The sequence below is a fragment of the Mesocricetus auratus genome, unplaced genomic scaffold, assembly GCF_017639785.1.
Source record: "Mesocricetus auratus isolate SY011 unplaced genomic scaffold, BCM_Maur_2.0 Super-Scaffold_6730, whole genome shotgun sequence".
NCBI classification, from domain to species: domain Eukaryota; kingdom Metazoa; phylum Chordata; class Mammalia; order Rodentia; family Cricetidae; genus Mesocricetus; species Mesocricetus auratus.
In genome coordinates, this window is record NW_024429184.1 from 93007868 (window position 1) to 93024642 (window position 16775).

Below are 16775 nucleotides of genomic sequence, written 5' to 3' on the forward strand. Positions count from 1 at the left end.
ACCCCCCAACCTCCTTGCCTGCCCACTGCTGCTCTAAATTCTGTGGTCAGACCAGAGCAACCCAGAAAATGCCTGCGCCCCCCCGAGAGCTGCACTCAGAATGCCGACAATGCAAATTGTTCACTAGAATGTGTGAGACGCACAGATTCCTGTTCTGAATTCGGGCCTCTGCATGAAGCTTTTCTCAGTGTAGATGGAAGCTCACAATGAGAAAGAGACAGGAAATCACTTCCTCCTTTCATATTTTGTTTCCCTGGTGCTGGAGATCAAACCTGGGGCCTTGTTTGCTAGACAAGCATCCTACCACTCAGCTGCTTCCCTGGCCCCTCATTAATTCATTTATTTGGTGTTTTTTAAACAATGGTCTGTGGAACATCTGTTCCTTGGTAACTAATTGTAAAAGGGCAGACTCGCTGGCTTCCACCATGACCCAGACGTGAAAATCGCTGAACACACAGCCCAGGAGTCCTCTCTCAACTTCTTTACCCACAATTCTGCCTGCACTCCAGTACCAAAGTCGTCCATGCTGGGACCTCCTTCTCCTTACTACCAGGCACTCAGTAAACCTCAGGGGATGCGCATATCTTTCCCTTTGAGGAGGCAGACAACAGCTGCCAGCCTGGCTGCGGACATTTGTCCCCTGTTCTAGTTAGCAGAGGAAAGCACTGGTTCGAATTCAGGCTTGGAGATGGTAAGAGCAACCCTGTACCGTGGGCCCAGCTAGTCAGACAATGGAAGGGGCAGTGCAAGTAATGTCTGTGGACACCAAAGGCACTGGATGTTATTTTAGAGTTGGGGATAAGGCGGTCTTGCTAAGAGGCTTGCCTTAAGCTCACTGTACAGCCCCAGGTTGGCCTTGAACTCCTGGCTTTTCTTGGCAAGCCTCTCAGCTGATGGGATTACAGATATGCACCACCATGTTCTAAGATTCTGTGTTTAAACAGACTCCTTCAGTTTTCAGAGCTGGTGGGGCAGAAGCCCCACAGTGAGTCGTAGGCCTGTTGTATTGATGCATGAGGCTAGAAATAAAGGTGCTGACCCTCCCAAAGGTAGTTTGCCTTGACATACAGAAAAGGCCCACTGAGAACCATGTTTCGTAGGCCCCTTCAGGTTTTCTAGGAGATAGCAGCAAAGCAGGCTTAGGGGTCCAAGGTGAAGGTGGCTGCATCATTAAGAAATAACAAACACCATCAACCAAGGGAAAGTGCCCAGGACTCAAGCCAGAGGAGCAAGTTCAGCAGCGAGGGATGGATGCGCAGCCCTTGGCTGAGTGCAAGCCCCTTGATGCTAGGACCCTCTGCTCACACGGTCCTTGGACCATACGTCTTGTCCCTGCAGCCTCCCTGTAGCTCTCCCTCAAAAGTGGTTGCCGGGCACCCTGGTTTCTCCAGCCCCGCTCTCTGCCCTGTCAGCCTGTCACCAGGCTATCCCACGGTAAAGTCACTGCCCTGTAAACGGTGTCTGGAGTAAGTACTTTGGTCACCTCTGTTACAGGGTTACTTCAGATGGAAGCAGAGCCTGAGCTACCACACAATCCTAGTACTTAGAGATGAGGAAACAGACAGAGAAGGGTAGGATTCACCCAGGATTGTGCCCAAATTAAGTGGCAGAGCTGAAACCAGACCCCCGCTTTCTTTACTCCCTGCCCTTCAAGACACACAGCCTCCTCAAACAGGACATGAAGACAGCTGACCTAACTCAACAAGCTTCTTGGTCCTGCCTAGCAATTCCTTCCTCAATGCGTTTCAAAGTCATGATAAAGCAGGAAGGCTTCATGATGTCAGGAAGGAAAAGGCCAGGCTCACCTAGAAACTTTGAGGTTTACTCGAATATGGTTTTAATGTATACCATGAGAGTCCATGGAATGTGCTGGAAGAAGCCCCAGTCCAGTCAGTTCTGGTACAAACTGCTAGGTGGTCTTGACCAAGCCCTTTCCCTTCTCTGGCCTCAAATGTAAAATGAGGGGCTAGCCTAGGGTTTCTCTAGCTCTAGTGCTTCGTGCCCCAGGATCTCCCTCTAACCTCCAATAGCCTTGCCTCCTGGGCCTGGAGATTGACAGAGACAGAGAATGTATGCTCCGATCTGAGACACTCTGCCTTCTTGAAGTGCTGTCCTTCGGTCCTTTGCAGGTGATTTGTCTACAGCAACCAAGAGCAAAACAAGTGAAGACATCAGCCAGGCCTCCAAGTATAGTCCAGCCTACTCACCTGACCCCTACTATGCTTCAGAGTCTGAGTACTGGACCTACCATGGGTCCCCCAAAGGTAGTACTACCATAGGGCCAAAGGCCGGAGCCCTACCATCTGTATGGGGCAGTCACCCACTCTTTCCCACAATCATATGCTGAGAATGCTGGGAGGGCATGTAACAGATTCTTAGTCCTTCCACAGAAGGTGTTAGGTGCCAGCCCAGGACCCTGGGGAGCAAAACATCAGGTTCCTGCTCTTTGAAGAGAGACCTAGTGCTTAAAGATGGAAGATATAAATCTTCCAGATGTCATGACACCCCATTACATCCGAAGATGTTCCTCTCTGTTGTGGGAAGGAGTTCCCATCAGTATCCATTTTGATTAAACATTTGGCTTTACTAATCAAATCTCCTTTCTAAGCAAAGCTTTATAGAAGCTCAGGGTGACTCCATTACCTTCTAAGAAGTCACCACTTAGAAAAAGCATGACACAGAAGCAACCATAACCAAAATAGGAGGGGGTTAAAGCAGCATTGAGGATGCCCATGTGAAATTGTGGAAGGGAGGGAAGGAGGGAAGGAGCCAAAGGGCTGAGCAGAAAGCTCAGGCTGGGGTTAATCTTGTCTGTCCTTTTTCAGTGCCCCGAGCCCGAAGGTTCTCATCTGGAGGAGAGGAGGAGGATTTTGACCGCAGCATGCACAAGGTGAGCAGGCTACATTCTTGAATAAAATACTTAGGCTTGGTTTTTTTCATTTGCAAGTGACAGAAACCAAATTCAAACTCATCTCAGAATAGTCGTTCCTAACCAAAGAATCAGATCGTAAGCTTGGCTTCAGTTATGACTACTTCCAACGGCTCGAAGCGAAAGCACCCTTAGAAAGTCTCCCCTGATTGGCAGTGTTTGCCTCTGCTTTGACTTTCTATTCAAACTGGTTGTTTGCATGTGTAGGAAGCAGACACTAGCATCCTTCATTGCTAGTGAGACAGCACAGTAGAAACCAGATTAACAGTTCCTCAAAAAGTGAAACACAAAATTACCATAGGGCCCACGCAGCAATTCCATCTCTAGGTATATAGATATGAAAACAAACATCCAGGCAAATAACATGTCCCCAGCAGCACTCATCACAATAGCCAAAGGTAGACACAACCCAAATGCCCATCAGTTCACAAATGGGTGAACACCGTATGGCATGTCCATACAATCGGGTATGAATTAGCCATTAAAAGGAAAGGGGGACCAGAGAAAAGGCTCAGTTGGTGATGTTTATCATGCAAGCATGAGGACCTGAGTTCATGTGAAAACCATGCATATCAGTGGACATCTATAACCCCAGTGCTGGCGAGAGGGGAGGCAGAAACAGACAAGTCCCTGGAGTTCTCTAGCCATCCAGTCAAACCGAATCAGTACATTTCAGTAAAAGACCCTGTCCCGAGTAAAATAAGGTAGAGATTGACTAAGAAGAAGCCTAAGGTTGACTTCTGTCCTCCACACAGGCTCCCATTTGTACACATACATTAACATGTGTACACATACACAAAAAGAGTTGAAGTACTGATGAATACATCTACATGAGTAAGCCTTGAAACATGATAAAAGAAGACATAAAAGCCCATATAAGTTTGTTTGAATCATATGGAGGCGGATTTTACACAGCATTGTAAATTTACTAAATATCACTAAATTGTTTGCAATGGGTTCAAACAACTGCAGCCAAAAAAAAATGTGTTTTAAAGACTTGCATCTGTGCTGTTTTCCTTATCATTACTCCTTAAGCAATAAGCACAAGAACTTCCGCATGGTGTTTCCACTGTGCTAGTAAGTGTGGGAGAGACGATGCAAGCTCCGCCGTGCAGGAAGAGATGCAGAGGCTCTATGCAAATACCACACCACTTTCTCTAAGCGACAGCTTGGTTGTATGAGGATTTTCATAGCCCTGGAGTCAGGGAGAGATCCCTAAGCAGATGCCCTGTGGCTACCGGGAGATGACTGGGCTTCAGAAAAGTTCATTTTTAATTTCAAATAAAATGGGGGAGATGGCTGCACACCATTGAACCAGTGGCTATAGGCAGGGCAATGTGGCTCCTATCATTAGTTAGAGCTGTTTGGAGCACGCATCTACAGAGCCTCACCCAGACCTCAGGACTACTCGGGAAACAGAGATGAACTCCCAGAGAAAACATGACAACTACAAGGAGGGAGAGTTCTGGAAGGGTTGGTTGACGGAGGTTCCTATCAGGCACAGCAGCTCAGTCATCTCTGATCTTGTCCCACTGCCTCCTCCTGACTTCATGCCCCCCCCCAGCTCCAGAGTGGGATTGGCCGGCTGATTCTGAAGGAAGAGATGAAGGCACGGTCGAGCTCCTACGCGGATCCTTGGACCCCTCCACGGAGCTCCACCAGCAGCCGGGAGGCCCTGCACACCACTGGCTATGAGATGTCCCTCAATGGCTGTAAGCACAGCTCTCTCCTGGCATCTCTTGGCTGCTTGCTTTGGGCCAGGCCCCCTGTGAGGCACACTCACCACATCCTCCTAGCAGTGGGAGCCCCACGTCTTAGATAGGAAACTGAGGTGTAGAAACCCAAGATCACTGAACTCACAGAAATGGATCTTCCCCTCCCTGGAATTGTGTTGGAACTTAGCCAACCCCCAGATTCCATCTTTTGAGCTAATGAAGGAGTCAGGAGAGCCTGGCCTTGAAGGTATCCCCCAGTCTCTCTCACTCTCCTGACTCTCTTGTCATCCTCCTGGGCCTCTCCTGGGTGTGTAACACAGACTGGGCAGAGGTCTAGATGGGGCACCAAATGAAAACACACTCTCCTGAGTGATCACACCACCTCTTGGGGCCGTCTGGAGCCATGACCTCTAATTAAATTCACTATATACATAAAAATTGTCATCTGAATGGCTTAAAAACACATAGCCTCTTTTCTGGGATGCTAAGCCTCCTATCACATAGAAGCAAACGGACAGAGACTTTGTCAAGGGCTTCAACTTAAAGCGTTCTCACAAGTGTGTAGTTCCTTCCCGTTCCTGGAGAGGCGCGCCTTCTCCGTCTGCCTCCTTCCTTTCTCACCTCTGTGGAGTTCGGTCCTGTTAAGATTATCTCCAGACACCACTTGCTGGGCAATAGAAGGAATTGTTGGTTATACCCCTGTGCTCCAGGCCTTTGCAGACATCTCTACTGGTCCTTACAATCCACACAGTGTAGGAAACACTGCACAGATGCTAAAAGTAACGTAAAGCCGTGTGTCCATGGCTACTAAGTGACTAAGCCAGGGTCAGACCTGAGTTGGAGGGAACCTAAGGCCATAAACTTTACCCCCTTTGCCTTGCTAAACCTTGACTTGGGTGAGACTGAAGATGGCATGGAGTGAAGGTAGAGCCAGCATTACAGAGTGTTATGTATGGGTTATATATTATATGCAAGCACACATATATGCCCTTGAGAGCAGGTGCCCCTGAAGGCCAGAGGCATTGGATCCCCTGGATCTAGAATTACAGTGACTTGTGAGGCCCCTGATGTAAGTGCTGGGAACTGAACTTGTGTCCTCTACAACAGAAGTACATTCTCTTAACCACAGAGGATCTCTCCTGCCACTGTGCTAAGTATCTTACTGTATTCTGTCATATTATTCTGGTTAGGGTTACTATTGCTGAGATGAAACACCATGACCAAAAGCAGCTTGGGGAGGAAAGGGTCTATTTCTCTTAGGCATCTACATCATAGTCCATCACTGAAGGAAGTCAAGACAGGAACTCAAGCAAGGGAGGAACCTGAAGGCAGGAGTTGATGCAGAGGCCATGGAAGGGTGCTGCTTACTGGCTTGCTCCTCGTGGCTTCCTCAGTCTGCTTTCTCATAGACCCAGGATCACCAGCCCATGAGTGGCATCCCCCAGAGTGAGCTGAACCCTCACCTATCAATCACTAATAAGAAAGTGTCCTTCAGGCTCACCTACAGGCCATTCTTATGGGCGCATTTTTCTCAATTGAGGTTCTCTCCCCTCAAATGACTCTAGCTTGTGTCAAGTTGACATAAAACCAGCCAGAACACATGTATTATTCACAGTATCATAACCAAGGATATGCTTTCACTCTCATTTTGGAAACTAAAGGGTGGTTAGGTAATTTGTCTGATGTTAGAATATATGAAGGGCAGAGAACCTGTATGAACTGATGAAACTTTTTCCCCATCTAACCACTTGGGGTGCTGTTTTCCATCTCTGGCTCTGTGTCTCTGCAGGGCACCAAGACTGCTTCAAATTAACCTGTTTGACTAGGGGTGTACCTGAGTGAAAAAGAATGTGCCTAGCATGCGTGAGGCCCTGTCCTCCATCACCGGCACAGTACATGAAAACATATATATATATATATATATATATGCATACATACTACATATCCCACCTATGTCTGTGTAACAAATATCCCAGAGCATGTGTTCCCTGCCCGGGGGTTGGGGAGGACAGGAAGGCTGGTATTTAGACTGGACAGCAGTGGGACACTGACTATTTGGAAATGAGTGCTCATTGAGCTCCCCGCCCCCTCCCTACAGCCAGTCTTTGAATACAAAGCCATGTTTCTTTGTAAACAATAAATGGCTCCACCGTGCCAGTCTACGCCCATGAGCACTGATCTGGACTTTTCTCTCTTGCAGCCCCTCGTTCTCACTACCTGGCTGACAGTGGTACGTTCTGCCTGCCCCACAAGTCCCTGTGTCTTGTAAGGACAGAGCCATGGCAATCACAGCTCCCCATAACTCTGTTGACAAGACACCTAGCATAAGTTAGTCCACCACCCATCGCTATTGTCAGATTGTGGGGCTCCATTTGAGGTTCTCCCAAAGAGAAGGAAAGGGCACATGAATCTTGTTCCCACCTGGGAGTCTACCTTTCTGGTTCTGAGCTTAACTCCAATTCCAAAGCCTGTGGCCAAAACACAGGCATCTATCCTAAGAGGATGTGTACGAGTCAAGGCCGGAGTGCGTAAACAGGTGCTTCTGGTTGGCCTAGAATTCTACTGGAGCAGGGTTCCCTAGATAGTCTTGGAAACATGCAGAGAACTTGGTAACCCCTGATCCCACCCCGCTTTCCACTGGGTTGAGGGTAACATTGGCCAGATGTTCCCAGGGGAGTAACCCTGGCTCAAGGATCCTGATGGTGTTTCTGTCTCCTTTCTAGATCCTCTCATCTCCAAATCTGCCTCACTGCCTGCCTACAGGAGAAATGGGCTGCACAGGGTAAGAGGGCCATGCTGGGAGCCTCTGCCCAGATGCTAACACTCTAACCCTAGTGACAACCTGGGTAGAACCAAGGAGAGACCTGGAGCGGGTTGCTGAGAGTGGTGGTAACTCCCCTGCGCCCCCCCCCCCGCCCTTTGGTCACCCAGTAGAAAGAGGCCCCAGGGAGAGACTGGCTTTACCAGCACCAACTAGCTTCATACCTCAGACAATGCTATCACTAATGTGAAACCCATTTTGTGGGTGAAGCAATAAAGGCAAGAAGAAGGGAGGTACATGCTTACATTCTCTCACCTGGTGAGAGGCAGAGCCCATATTCAAGCCTTCTAGGCTCTCGGGAGGCTCATAAGGGCTCCATTTAAACAATGAGCTAGTTCAACGCCTGGAGGAGGTAGGGGCAGGGCTGTTGAACTCAACAGGTGATGGGAACAGGACACTGGGACAAGTACTGGGTTTTGGGTTTTTTGTTTGGTTTTTTTTTTTTTTTTTTTTTGGTTTTTCGAGACAGGGTTTCTTCTGTGGCTTTGGAGGCTGTCCTGGAACTAGCTCTTGTAGATCAGGCTGGCCTCAAACTCACAGAGATCCGACTGCCTCTGCCTCCCAAGTGCTGGGATTAAAGGCGTGTGCCACCAACGCCCAGCTCAAGTACTGGGTTTTAAGCTCCTAAGTGCCACCGCTCCAGGTCCTGAGGACCCTACAGTGAAGAAGGTCACAGTGAAGTTCACAGTCCTAGTTTGAAGATGAACAATAAGTAGGAAAATGTAACCATTTTTGGTGGCCAAAATGCCAAGATGAAGAAAAAATAGCCAAGGGATCAGGCAGTGGTGGCACACACCATGAGTCCCAGCACTCGGGAGGCAGAGGCAAGTAGATCTTTGTGAGTTCAAGGCCAGCCTGGGCTCCAGAATCCAGTTCCAGGACAGGATCCAAAGCTACGCAGAGAAATCCTGTCTTGAAAACAAAATAGCCAAGGGGGTGGAAAGTCGATGAGGCAGGAATAAATTTAAACAAAGCTCTGAGTGCAGTGTAGGGAGGGAATGCTTGAAGACCTGCAAGGGTCTTTTAGCTGCAGAGAAGCACAATGCCCAAGTCCCAAGTCACGTGACCAGAATGGAAGTGGGGGGCAGGAAGCCAGATGGGAATATCATTAGAAGCCATGCACCTCAGGGAGGAGCTTCAGAGGGTGTCTGTAGGTGTGCCTGTGAGTAACTTGGGTTTTCTGTGGGACCCTGCTGTCTTCTGTGGGACACAGCAGACAGGCCAGGAGTGGTAGCCATACATCTGCTAGGACAGCATCTTAGAGCCGGATGCATTAGGCCCAGGGCACACTGGAGAGGGTGTTTGGTACTTACGGCCCTGGGCTGTGAGAAGCCCGCATCAGTGCACTTGGGTCACACCTTCACTCGTCCAGCAGATTTTCTAAAAGCCTCTCCCACGTGCCAGGTCCTGCTCTGCGTGCTTGCAATCTGTAAGTGACCAAAGCAGAAAATCCCTGCCCAGGGTCCCCACAGATGGCTCCGTGGTTAAGAGCACAGCCTCCTCTTGCAAAGGACCCAGGTTTGGTTCCCAGCACCTACATGATGGCTCACAACTCTCTCTAACTCCAGCTTCAGGGGCTCCAGGGACCCTTTCTAACCTCCACGGGCACTAGGTACACACACACACTCACACATGGTACACAGACATACATATATTAGCCAAACACTCATAAACACTTTTAAACTTTTCCTGTCTCTTCAGAGGTTAGATTCTTGTAGGGGAAAACAAAGTATTAGTACGTAACAATAGGAAATAAATCCAATACAGACAATGTCGGAAGACAGTGTTATGAGAAAAGAAACATGGTGAGCAGGATAAAAGGTTGAGAGTTTACGGAAAGGGTGACTTCCAGTTGCCAACAGGGCTGTCTGTCCGGGAAGAACTTGTTCTGAAGGGCCTTTCCACTGAGCAAGTGGATCTGAACTGGTTGCCCACTGCATGCTGGGACTAAGTTGCAGGAAGAACCCAGCGAATTGCATTTTCCTGAGTTGAGGCTGAGGCTACGGAAAGAGCCCCTGCGTGGGCTGGTCCACATTCTGGAGGTGGGCAAGTGCTTCTGGGGAGCAGCCCAGCAGTGAGCTTCTCAGGCCAGCCCGGCTTTGTGTTCCCTACAGACGCCCAGCGCAGACCTCTTCCACTACGACAGCATGAACGCAGTCAACTGGGGCATGCGAGGTGAGCACTGCCCCCTGGAGCACAGGACCAGGCCCTCCTGACTTCCCGTAGACTCCGGGTGGAGTGCTAGCAACTGTTGCTTGACCTGTGAACCACGACTACCGGTTCTGTCCCCTCCGTCAAACCCCGAGTTCCCACCTCCACTCTCTCCTTTTCCTCTCTTCCCTCATCCTCTCCTGTCCCTGACCTTGGGTGCTTTCCAGGCCATCTGTCCTGTCCAGGCTCTCAGAGCATCTGAAAGTGCTGATTACCCTGTAGTGCTGGGCTAATGCTTCCAGTCAGACAAGGCACGGGGAAACAACCAGAACCAACGGCACATGGTTCCCAGAAAATTCCCCATGACAGTCATGCTCTCTGCCAGGAAAGCTCTCATGCCAGACTCTACTGACTGCTTGGCATAGGCCCTTGAGTGACCATAACGCGATCTCCGAGGACCCTAGATGATGGAGATCATGTCCCCAGGCTCCATTGTCCCAGACTGTTCTTCCTATTGCACACAGCACGAAGGCTGCTCTCCACGTAAAGCCATCTCAAGAACAGCCAGCCCACCTCCAACCACCCACCATGCTCACACCAGCCCAGATTCTCCCCCATGCTGAATTCAGGAAGAGGGTGTTCCTATAGCTTAGAGCAGTCACTGTGTGGAGACCAGATCCACAGAACACTGAGACAGAGGCCAGTGTAGTGCTGTACAGCCCAGAGGTGGGTTCCAGTTGGTACATGTCTCTTTTCTCTTTGCAGAATACAAGGTAAAGAACACATAGACCCTGGGGTCTCCAGGATTCTGGGAACCACTACCTTGGGGAGCAGCAAGAGGATGACAGCACCATCTATGCAGAGAAGAAGCATAGATGAAGAACCTCTCAGCACTAACATTGTCTCCCCTTGGCCATTGTCCCTGGTTCTCCCCGAGTCTTCTCTAACCCTTTACCTGTCCCTGAAGACTCTAGGGCACCACAGGGTCCCACTGGGCAGCCTAACAGCTGCCAACAATATATTAGACACATTCAGAAGGCCTTATGTCCATGTTAATGTCAAGTGTCACCACCAAGCAGGGTTAGGACACTCTAGGGATCATGCCAACCCAAGAAGGGCAGACCCAGCCCTTCCTCCTGACCAAATGTCCAGCCTTAGTGGATAGAAGAAGGAGCCCAGGCTCAAACTGCAGCTGGAAAAGACAAACTCGCCCCCTCGCCCATGCTAGACATACCCCCCCTTTCTTCTCAGATCTACCCGTATGAGCTGCTGCTGGTGACAACAAGAGGAAGGAACCGACTGCCAAAGGATGTGGATCGGACTCGCTTAGAGGTGTGTACAGACAGGCGCGTCCAACTCTCTGACATCTTGTCATCTAGAAGGTTCACACTCAAGAACTTCCTTTTTTAAAAAATGCCTCAAGAAAACTACCCTAATGTTTTAAGTTAAGCTTACAGTGTTGCCTTAGGCTGCATTCATAGCCATTACAGGTCACGGGTTTGAACATGCCTGGCACTGTGCAACCCTGAGGAAGACCTCTGGGATTGAGGAGATCCCGTAGTTGCCAGAACTGACCCTGCTTGGAACAGAGTGAGTCGTTTAAGGACCTGTTGAAGCGTATTGCAAAAGCAGAGACTTGAGCGAGCTTCCACAGCCCGCCTGCTGTGCTGTTCTGAGCTGGCCCCTCTTCAGTTTGGTGGGTACCTGAGATGCACTCCAGTGACCTCACCTGGGGCTGATGTTCTGTCAGCAGAACAGCAACTGGGTTTGGTTCCTGCATACTCAGGGCTGTACTAGAGCCGGGTCTTGTGATGGGTATGAGGAAGGGGACAAATGCCACTGCTTAGAGGACAAAAGCATACATAGTCTGCATTCCTCCCCTGCCAACACTAGGTGGGCAGCTCCAACCGGGTCATATCCCAGCTGAGGCTGTTTGAGTATGTCAGGCGAATGCGTCCCTCAAGCTTCTAAGAAAAGTAAAGGAGAACATATACCAAGCCCTGAGCAACATTTGGCAATGAACCAAGGGTTAAGTACTGGCTAGACATTAGGATGCTGCTACTTAAAGAATGTTGCTAAGTCCTGCTTGGTTGACGCAGACTTGCAGGGATGTGTAGGTAAGGTTTGGATGGAGAGGGAGGAAGGCTTCATGAGCAGTTGAAACAGTGTAGATACAAGTCAAAGGGCATGGCACTGCCTAATACAGATCATTTAGCATGGAGTGCCCCGCCCAGGCTACCTCTGACCTGGAACTTGAATTGCCCTGCCCCATGATGTGTCCTTCCTGCCTTTCCATGCCTTCAATTCTCCCTACATACCCTTCCCATCCTGTGACCATCTCTAGAGATCACAGCACCCAAATCCTTCCCAAGGCCTACACTAGGATGGATCACAGGCTGGTCCTTCATCAAGTGCAGCTCAACACCTCTCAATCTCATTTATATCGATGCCTCTGCCCGACTCTGAGATTCCTATGGGGAAAACTGTCTGTGCTGCACGGTAGGACCTGGTTAGGAGAGATGTCAGAACAAGCAGGCTTCCTAAAGAGGAAGTTTTGTGCTCCTCAGAAAGAACATAGGAGCCAGCTTTGCCCTGTTGCTGAGGAATTCACCCGGAGTAGAAGCAGAAGGTGAGGGGCCACAGCAAGTGGGCCAGCTCTAACATGCTGAGTTAGCAGCTTAAGAACCTTGAGGGACTTATTCTCATCTTCATGACAAGGCGCTTCAGGTGTCTGCTGGTGCTGAAGGGGACAGCTCCCAGCCATCTGAAAAGAGCCAGCCCTGGGGCATGTAAGCATCTCCAGTCCCCAACATGCAGGCCCTGTGAGCTCAAGTTTCCCAAGCATCAGAGCTTTCATCACACGTGGTTCTACCCCAGACCAGCTAAACTGCGGCCTGGGGAAGGAGCTCAGGTCAATCCATAGTGAGTTTTAAATCACCCGGGAATGACTAAAACACTATCCCAGCCCTGCACCAGCTCTAGTCCCTCAAAAAGTTCAGAGTACAGATGTTCATTTATTCAACAGATATTTGTCACAACTCTATTAAAGGGCTGGCAAGCTAGCTTAGCGGGTAAAAACCGATGGCCATGGAAGCCGGGTGACATGAATTCAATCCCTAGGAACCACGTAAAGGTAGGAGAGAATGGTGTTCACAAAGTTGTCCCACCCTCTACACATACTCTGTGACATGTGTATCCCCAGACACACATCATGCACAGATACACCAAATAATAGCAAATTAAGTTTTTAATTTAAAAGCGCACTATAGGTGCTAGCTATTATTCTGTGTATTTACATGCGCGTGTGAACCAAACAGAGACCCTGATCCCTTAGAGCTTGCCAACGGAGGGCTGGACACAGGACTGGGAGTTAGGAGAAGCAAGCTGTAGTTGCACAAATAAACTGTGATGAGAGTAGGTCTCCCCTACTGTATGACATCTGAGCCAGTTATCCATGCTTTCGTGAGCACTTCCTGGGCACAGCCAGTACTGAGGCTTTAACGCAGAAGTGAGCCTCGTGTGTAGAAGATATCAAGAGGTGAGTGTGACTGGAACCACAGAGCACAGACGAGGAGAACGAGGTAACATCACAGATGGGGATGGAATCATGTCTGCTTCACCGATTCCCAAAAGGCTCACACCCTGATAAAAGTAAGCAAACCAGGCATGTCCATAGACTCCATGCTCTAGTTCCCCTTGCCAAACCAATGAGGTAGGTACTAGAATGGCCCCTTTTTCTAGAAAGGGAAACTGAGGTTCGGAATGATTGCCCATTTGCCCAAGGCTATCCACCCTTGTCTACCTAGCTCTAAAAGCTGTGCAAATATTAGCTCACAGTGACAATAAGTCAACAAACTGGCTAATTGTTATATGACTGTATGCATACTTCTCACTGGGTGTCCTTCAATACCCAACAAAATACACCAGCTTCTCAGAGGATCCAGGAAACATGCAGTCAAAAGATAGGTTATGTATTTTCGTTTTAAATAAACTTTATTATAAAAAACACAGAAACTGATCAGACCAAGTGTATACATCTCAGTAATTTCTGTACAGTTAGGATAGCCATTCTGAAGCTGTGGAGCTCCACACTGAATTTTACACTTGGAGTGCACTTACTTCTCTTTTTAGCCTTGATTTTAAATTTTATTTTGAAAATGTTCAGACCTCCAGCAAAGCTGTATGAATAGTAAAATGAACACCCACCTAGCCTTCACCTAAATCTATCAATTCCTAATATTTTGCTATATCTTAAATGTCATATACTTCGCAGTCTAAAGGCTTTTGACATGAGCCTTCAAGGTTGCTGATAACAGAGAAGGGAAAATAAAGGGGAGGATGGGAACCTGCCATGAAATGCAGAACTGTGTTGGGTCGTGTAACAAACTCATTCCCATACAAGGAAAGGAAAGGACATCCCAGTGGGTAGAGAAATACAAGCAGTGATTTCTTTTTCATTCTTCTGATAAGAAGCCTGCTAGGTCACTTGTAAAAAAATATTAATAAGGGGCAATATACCCTGAATCCTTGGGTGTCTTTCTTTTTCTCCCAAAGGGGAGTTGGGTAGCATTGATCATGTGTACTTATGGGCACAGATACACAGATTTTAAAAGGTGAAGTCAACTAGTGCACAAATAGTGCTTGGGTAAAGTCAGCACCCACCTGAGTGGAGGCAAGGAAGCCTCTCTGGCCAGTGTACCTCTGGGGCCCCAGGAAACACTTCGCCTGCACCTCCATCCATTCAACACATACCACACAAGTTCCTTGTGCTCTCCCTGGGCCAGGGCCAGGGAACCCAGAGTGTAGCACGAGTTCTAATTGCTTTTAATAATAAAAAGCTGGAGCCAGATACCGGGGCAGCTGCTGAAAGATCAGAGAGAGAAAAGAGCGAGCCACAGCCAACTCTCACCGTGCTAACTCCTCAGCCAAAAGAGGGATGAGTTCACGTTCCTCTTGCCTTGTACTCCTCTCTCTGCCCGGCCACATCACTCATATCCTGTCTGTCTGTGCAGACCTCCGGACCTCTGTGCTTAACTAGCGACTAGGGCCTCCCTCTGATCCTCAGGCAAGCCTTATGTGCTAGAGTGCAACCAAGGTCTCACCACACCAGAGTGAAGTGTGGTGACTGCTGAATCCACGCCTCACATCCTCACGCTGTCTGTGTTCCCTCCACGTCACGCAGCGCCACCTGTCCCAGGAGGAGTTCTACCAAGTCTTCGGCATGACCATCTCAGAGTTCGAGAGACTCGCCCTCTGGAAGAGGAATGAACTGAAGAAGCAAGCCCGGCTGTTCTAGGCGGAGGCTCTATACATATAGATGCATTTATATAAAGATGTATGTAAATCTCTATCCTGACGCGCTATATAACCCTCTTGTATAATGGGACACACATGCTGCCCGCCGTGAGACTTGCTTTTCTGTACTGTCAGGCGAGCCCACATCGTCAAGGTATTTTTATGCTCTTTACTTCTCTTTTCTAAGCACTGCGGGATCTGGGAAGGGATTCGAAGGGACTCCATCCTTTTAGTGGGGACCCTTTTTATACCGAAACATCCGTCCCACCCCGAGTCCCCGAGGTCTAACTCTCCTTTTAAAAGGTGCCTGGAGGACTCTACTCCCTGCTTCAGGACCTTCCCCCAGTGTCCAGGGCTGATGCTGGCCATGCAGTTTTCACACACTGTGGTCACAGATAAGCCCTCCGGTGGAAGGCCCACAGTGATCTACCCAAATCAGTGAGCACCTTCGCGGCCTCTTAAAGAATTTTCTCCACACCTCCAAATAGGAGCTAAGTGCTCTGTGGGGTGGTGCAGTTAGATATGTGGGCTTCAAATCCATTCCTTACACTGGTACAGAGTGGGTGGGCCCTGACCTGTCCTCGACACAGCACCCCCTCCTCTTTCTGCCCTTGGTCCTGACCACCCCCTTGTGCAAATCTAGAATTCATGGTAGGAAAAGGAAAAAGGCACTTCCCTTCCCCCTGCCACCCCCAGCTGGCTCCTCTCCCTACCCCACAGTGGTCCCAGCACCCCACCACCACCTGCCCCCCTTTCTGGGAGGGGCCATTTTTGCAGCCTGTACTCTTCAGCCTTATTACAATCTATGTGCCTGATGATCTACACACCACAGGGCTAACGTTCCCACCATAGCTCCAGCAAGCATCCAAGACAGACACACTCACCATCCTGTGCAGGGACAATAGGCCACACCCCAAAGAAAAATCTTACCCTGTGCTACTGGTCCCTGGATAGCCATGCATCCATATTGGAGCCCTACCCATGCCTGCTCCAGGCCTGCTACAACATTGGTTGGGGCTCACGGGGGAAGCTTTCGGAAGCATGGGTGTTGAGGGGGATTCCAGAATGAGGCATTGACCAACATTGCTCATGCTCTACCCCGGTGGCCTCAGGGACCGGACTCTCATGCAACAGGTGAAAGCAGAACCTTCTCCCGCGCGTACTCCAATGCTGGGCTGTTGACCAGTGGCGGCTCTTCCCTTCTGGAGATGCCTGTGTCGTGCTATTGGGAGAGGGCCAGAGAGGACAGATGGAGAAGCTTAAAAGGGCGATTACGGTGCTCAAACGACTGGTGATGTGGCATGGCAAGTGTGGAAGTGACATCAGCAATCCCTTCCTTAGCACCTGCTGAGCACTGAGCCCTGAGTGGGGGAGGGGGAGGGGCACTGGGATGAATCAAAGGGGGGCCTAGTTTCAGGGGCATGCCTGGTAATGGGAGACCTGGTAAGACATGTGCCAGACATAACAGATGCAAGGCAGAAAGTGACGGACGGAGGCCTGAGAAAGTATGTGTGACGTTGCTGAAGGTGTGTGCAGCTGGTGCAGACCCAGGAAGCTTCTAGAAGAGATTGCATGCAAGCAAAATCAGGAGGGATCTGAGGAATCTGCAAGTTGGAAGAGTGACAGGGTGGAGGGACTGGAAGGGAAGTCTAGTGTACTCTCATTTAAAAATGTCACCTCCCTGTAACTTCTCTTTTTGGCCAATGTCGTTCAACTTTCCTGACCCATTAGACATGTCCCCAGCCAGATGCAATCATTGGAACTGCCTCATTGTCACTGGTTGATGACTTGGGAGATTGAAGAGCTTTTGTTATTGTTGTTGGATATTTTTGTTTCCCATAAAAGCACATCATTTCAACCCAAA

At 49.3% G+C, this 16775-nt stretch overlaps 1 protein-coding gene across 10 annotated transcripts in view; it reads left to right on the top strand.

The window, feature by feature from the left end:
• Ablim3 (actin binding LIM protein family member 3) overlaps positions 1-16775 on the top strand; it is a 113021-nt gene extending 96246 nt beyond the window's left edge. For 9 of the 10 annotated variants that reach the window (XM_005074675.4, XM_040741730.1, XM_040741731.1 and 6 more), the window contains 9 exons: positions 2130-2264; positions 2826-2890; positions 4494-4641; positions 6845-6874; positions 7368-7426; positions 9580-9640; positions 10382-10389; positions 10868-10948; positions 14799-16775. In XM_005074675.4, coding sequence (XP_005074732.1) covers positions 2130-2264; positions 2826-2890; positions 4494-4641; positions 6845-6874; positions 7368-7426; positions 9580-9640; positions 10382-10389; positions 10868-10948; positions 14799-14912 — 701 coding nt within the window. In that variant the 3' untranslated portion in view covers positions 14913-16775. The remainder of the gene's footprint in view (positions 1-2129; positions 2265-2825; positions 2891-4493; positions 4642-6844; positions 6875-7367; positions 7427-9579; positions 9641-10381; positions 10390-10867; positions 10949-14798) is intronic. The other variant, XM_040741729.1, reaches the window with a different exon arrangement.